At 43.1% G+C, this 5,915-nt stretch overlaps 1 protein-coding gene across 1 annotated transcript in view; it reads left to right on the top strand.

Moving 5' to 3' along the window:
• LOC143289347 (uncharacterized) overlaps positions 1 to 5,715 on the top strand; it is a 7,016-nt gene extending 1,301 nt beyond the window's left edge. Inside the window, exons 2-6 of the mRNA XM_076598349.1 lie at positions 451 to 490; positions 841 to 907; positions 4,528 to 4,789; positions 5,016 to 5,181; positions 5,627 to 5,715. Coding sequence (XP_076454464.1) covers positions 451 to 490; positions 841 to 907; positions 4,528 to 4,789; positions 5,016 to 5,181; positions 5,627 to 5,715 — 624 coding nt within the window. The remainder of the gene's footprint in view (positions 1 to 450; positions 491 to 840; positions 908 to 4,527; positions 4,790 to 5,015; positions 5,182 to 5,626) is intronic.
• Positions 5,716 to 5,915: the final 200 nt, after the last annotated feature.

A 5,915-nucleotide genomic window follows, 5' to 3' on the forward strand; every position in this document is an offset into this window, starting at 1 on the left:
TCATTAAAAAATGACGTGTCTTTAAGCTGGTGCTTCTTTGATGATGATGATCATGATGATATGGATATTTATATAGCACCTATCCTCGGTCAGAGACCAAGCTCTAAGCGCTTTACAACCACGGAATCATTGACACAAAGACACTGGGTTGAGCTGACTTTTAGCTGCCATTGGGCGCTCATCATTCGTTTCCTACGTCGTTTAATCAGGTTTCAGTCACGCATGCACACACACACACACACACACACACACACACACACACACACACACTAATGCAGACTTTAATATAATGACAACTATCTTTTTGCATTATGGTACTTATTTCCTTTGGATGTCCGATGTTCTTTCCTTTCATAAGTCACTGTTGGTGTGGATGACTGTTCAGAGGAGCTACATCTTACTTTTGATGTCGATGTCCATTTCTTTCATGCTGGTATTTGTTATTTTCAGGCTGAGTTTGATGAGAGCATCCAACGGATCGTTCGATCAGGTAATGGTAGCTATGTACACAAAGAGAGTGAAAGGCATAGACTGAGAGAGAGAGAGGGACAGAGACACAGAGACAGAGGCAGAGACACACAGACACAGAGAGAGACAGACACACAGAGAGACAGACACAGAGAGAGACACACACAGAGAGAGACACACACACAGAGAGACACAGAAACAGAGAGACAGACACAGAGAGAGAGAGAGATGCGGGGTCATATAGAAGGAAGACATTTAGGAACTACTACTGCTACTGCTGCTTCTACTGCTGCCACTACTTTTACAACAGTTGCTGTTGTTTCACCTGCTGCTGTCTGTCCATGCGTTCTAAACACTTTGTTGACATTTCAGGGGAGGTTGATGGCTATGACTTTGCTACACTTTACGCAGTGGACACCACTGCCAAGGAAGAGATAAGGTAACACGCACACAAACCACACACACATGCACGCACGCACACACACGCACACAACTATACACACACACACACACACACACACACACACACATATATATATATATATATATATATATATATATATATATATATATATATAAAGAGGCGGACAGACAGAGACAGAGAGAGTAATATTTTGTGTGGGTCTGTGTGCGTGTGTTTGCTTGCAAGCTCATTGAATGATACTTAAAGTCTGTGTGTGACACGCACGTAAAATGTGTATACCATTGTGAGTTTGGGTGAGGTATACTGTGGAGAAATACAACAACTAATGGTTATAATCAGAAATACCAAGAAAATGATTTATCTTTGCACCTTATGCTTACATTAGGGATCCTAAAGGGAGGTGAGGAATGCATGAGCAGCATGAGGGGTCAGCTCAACTCAGCTGTTAGGACCCAAGCATTGTCAGGTGAACAAGTAGTGACACAGGGGCAGTGTTCCCTGTACTGGGATCTCTGAAGAGACTCCACCCGCCACATGCTGACTACATTATGTTCGTACAGCATAATAGTACATTTTATTTTCACTTATCCATTTAGTTATATTGCTCAAACATTTTTTTTTTCTGTTTCGCCAACAACGTGTACACAGTTCACAATTCACACGTCAGAACAAAATTACCGCCCCTCAAACACCACCTCCCTTAACCACACCTTCCCCACCTTCGACACAGAGTTATGCTGATGTTGGCTTCTCCACCTCACTATTCATATTTCTATACCGGTTTTTAGGCCACATACAGGGTCCAGATACATAGTTCACATCATTCACCAATTCATTGTCACCTGTTCGTGGCTTAACCAATAAGAAAAGCATCGGAATTTCGCTTTTTCTAGTGCGGCATATGTTCTTAATCCAGCTTTTATGACTATTATTCATTAACTAAGTTTCGAATGGGGGTTTTCAGCTATTGAGCCGAAGGTGTCCTGAACTCTGGTGTCAAAGGCACCAGAAGATGCAGGACTGCAGAAAGAGAAAGAATTTATCGTGTGGTTTAATCCTTTAGCCATTGTGGAGAGAATTCATCACGTGGCTTAATCCTTTAGCCATTGTGGAGAGAATTAATCATGTGGCTTAATCCTTTAGCCATTGTGGAGAGAATTCATCATGTGGCTTAATCCTTTAGCCATTGTGGAGATAATTCGTCACGTGGCTTAATCCTTTAGCCATTGTGGAGAGAATTAATCATGTGGCTTAATCCTTTAACCATTGTGGAGAGAATTCATCATGTGGCTTAATCCTTTAGCCATTGTGGAGAGAATTCATCATGTGGCTTAATCCTTTAGCCATTGTAGAGAGAATTCATCATGTGGCTTAATCCTTTAACCATTGTAGAGAGAATTCATTATGTGGCTTAATCCTTTAGCCATTGTGGAGAGAATTCATCATGTGGCTTAATCCTTTAGCCATTGTGGAGAGAATTCATCACGTGGCTTAATCCTTTAGCCATTGTGGAGAGAATTCATCATGTGGCTTAATCCTTTAACCATTGTAGAGAGAATTCATCATGTGGCTTAATCCTTTAACCATTGTGGAGAGAATTCATCATGTGGCTTAATCCTTTAGCCATTGTGGAGAGAATTCATCACGTGGCTTAATCCTTTAGCCATTGTGGAGAGAATTCATCATGTGGCTTAATCCTTTAGCCATTGTGGAGAGAATTCATCATGTGGCTTAATCCTTTAGCCATTGTGAACAGAATTCATCATGTGGCTTAATCCGTTAGCCATTGTGGAGAGAATTCATCATGTGGCTTAATCCTTTAGCCATTGTAGACCAAAATCGGTAGACGGGATCAGAAATGATTTATCAAACGTCATCTGACAACGCTTTCATCCCTAGTTCACGTCATCAGACCAGTTTCACAAAATCATTTCGTTGAACATCTGTTGCTCTGGACAAAAAGGACAGAAAAGGAGAAAGAAGAGTGGAATCCTTCAATGTTGTTGCCTACGTGATTTCTGAGGCCAGTTAGACAACGAGAGGCAACAGCTAGCACGTTGTTGTACACACACACACACACACACCACACACACACACACACACACACAACACACACACACACACACACACACACACACACACACACATACGCACACACACACACACACACGCACACACACACACACACACACACACACAATCATACACACACACACACACACACACACTCACACACACACACAATCACACACACACACACACACACACACACACACACACACACACACAATCACACACACACACACACACACACACACACACACACACACACACACACAAATGACAGACTTGCCACAGCTTAACCATGGATAACGTGCATCAACATTTTTGCTTTTCGATAACACTGATAGGTTTTCTATCCACTTTCTTTGAATTCTATTCATTACCGAGCCTTGATAACAATATAGATTATCCATCAACTATCAACTCATTATCGAGCCTTGAATACCATTCCTAAAGGGGATATTCAACTATTCATTTGTTGAGCCAAAGATATCCTGAATTCTGACATCAAAGGCAACAGAAGATGCAGGGCTATGGAAAGAAAGAGAAGGATTCCTAATCCTTTTGCCAGTCAGATTCAGACGACATCAAGGGACCCAACGAGATTTGCGAATGACTTATTGGGCGTCTGTGGCTCTGGCCAAAAAGGACAGAAAGAAAGAAAGAAAGAAGAAGAGAGGATTCATTCAGTGTCACCGCCAACATTATTTTCAAACCCTTTCGTACAATGGAGACATCAACCAACACATTCTTGATAACAACGGTGCGAAAGACAGGCTGTGTTTAACTGACTTTGACAGACTTTGTTTTGGAATCGCTCTCCTTTATGCTAATCTTACTGAACTTTTAACACTGTTTGGGGTCTCAGTCCTGAAATTGGCCCTCGCGGTCGGCTGGGCCATGGGGAACATGGTTTGACTTGATTTACAATTTTCCATTGTTCTTTTCCCCAACCCTTCCTCCCTGCCTCTCCCTCTCTCTCTCTAAAAATATATATACCCTCTGTGTGTGTGTGTGTGTGTGTGTGTGTGTGTGTGTGTGTGTGTGTGTGTGTGTGTGTGTGTGTGCTCTGTCGCTCCCACTGTTTGGAACTCACTGCCTAAAAGTCTGCGAAACATTACTTCCCTACCAGTTTCATTGTGAGTTACGACTTGTGAAGGAATTTTGAAATAAATGGTGGATGGTTATGCAATGAGTAGCATTTCAAAAATTTTTTTTTCTTTCTCAAGGCCTGACTAAGCGTGTTGGGTTACGCTGCTGGTCAGGCATCTGCCTGGCAGATGTGGTGTAGCGTATATGGATTTGTCCGAAAGCAGTGACGCCTTGAGCTACTGAAACTGAAACTGCACCATACGAGTAATAGTCATCATTATTTGTTATTGCATAGAAGCTTTTTCAAGTAAGCTATCAATAATTCAGCACACCCAGACACACAGGTACACACACACACACACACACACACACACACACACGCACACACACACACACACACACACACACACACACACAGGGGGTGGGGAGGGGTCAAAGTTACATCAAAATTGATGACGTGTGACGCTGTGCCCTTTCAGACAAACGAGACGTGACGTTGCAACACACGCTTCAGACACCTTCTCCGACAAACCAAGCTTTTCACTGCAACTCACATCCGGTGAACGACTGCGCATGTCGCTGGTCAGACGATCGGTTGACACTTCCGGGGCGACGTTCACGGAGATCACCGAGGAGGGAGAAAGGGAGATAAATTATGAGCGCAGAGATTGTTTCTTCAGCGGAGACCTGGAGGGAGTTGAAGAAGGATTTGCGTCCCTTGCCATGTGTGATGGTGAATTGGTAAGAAACACAGAACCGTTGATAAGACACTTAAATAGATCTAGTATCACTGGCAAATTGCTTCAACATGTTTCGTGTCTGAATGAAATATGAAACATGTTTTGTGTGGTGTTTCAAAGTGTTTAAATCTGTCGTTATACTTATTACGCTGCATAGTGTGATGTCACGTTCAACTCATCTTTTCTGGTGTGTCAAACATTAATCAAACAAACATTGTGACCAACAGACGGGTTCCGTGACGACCGCCAGACGTGATTACGACATTCACACCTTGCCCCACACAAGCCAGAAACGGGATGCTGATGACGTCATGCACGTTCTGGTCACGTGGAAGGACCACCAAAATGAACGAAGAGACTTGCACGACGTGCTGGAAATTCCCAATGACAGTTGTGGGTTTGTACAGAATCGTGCACGAAAAGAGAAACTGACATGACTGTTTAAGAGATAGAAGCTACAATCATCATTTATAGATGAGAAATCACATTTAGCGTTCATTAAAATTGATATATTCAACAATTGTTATCTATGATATACTTACTTACTTACTTACTTACTTACTTACTTACTTACTAAAGCCATTCGGTCCCTGTGGAGCACAGGCCATCCACGACGTTTCTCCACCGGACTCAACTCTGGGCTGTCCTTTCTGCATCCCTCCAGCTGGATCCCAGCCTCTTTAGCTCTGCTTCAGTGTCCCGCCTCTCTCCCAGGCCATGTTGGTTTCGGAGTGTCGTTGATGCTTCTGTAACTCTTGGCTTTTTTCCAGATAGGGGTATTGGACCCATGGGTGGGATGGTCCACATTTGTCTGACCTCTACCCTTTGACCTTTCCAGCTTGGGTGACCCTGCCAGGAGCTTACGCTCCCGCTGGCATAGCTCTCTGGGTCACTGAGGCACGCAAGCCATCACACCGCGACAAGTGATGCACCTTGTGATGATCTATGATTATGGAGACCACAATTGTCATTTACAGAACCAGAATCATAAGTATTATTATTATTCTTTTTCATTATCACAACTGGTGGAGCTGCTGGTGGTGTTATTGTGAACACCGTGTCAGTCTTCACAGACAGCTGTCTGCATCATTATCACTATGACACCAATATCGTCAGTGTATGCTGCT

Source organism: Babylonia areolata, chromosome 13, assembly GCF_041734735.1.
Source record: "Babylonia areolata isolate BAREFJ2019XMU chromosome 13, ASM4173473v1, whole genome shotgun sequence".
Lineage (NCBI taxonomy): Eukaryota > Metazoa > Mollusca > Gastropoda > Neogastropoda > Buccinidae > Babylonia > Babylonia areolata.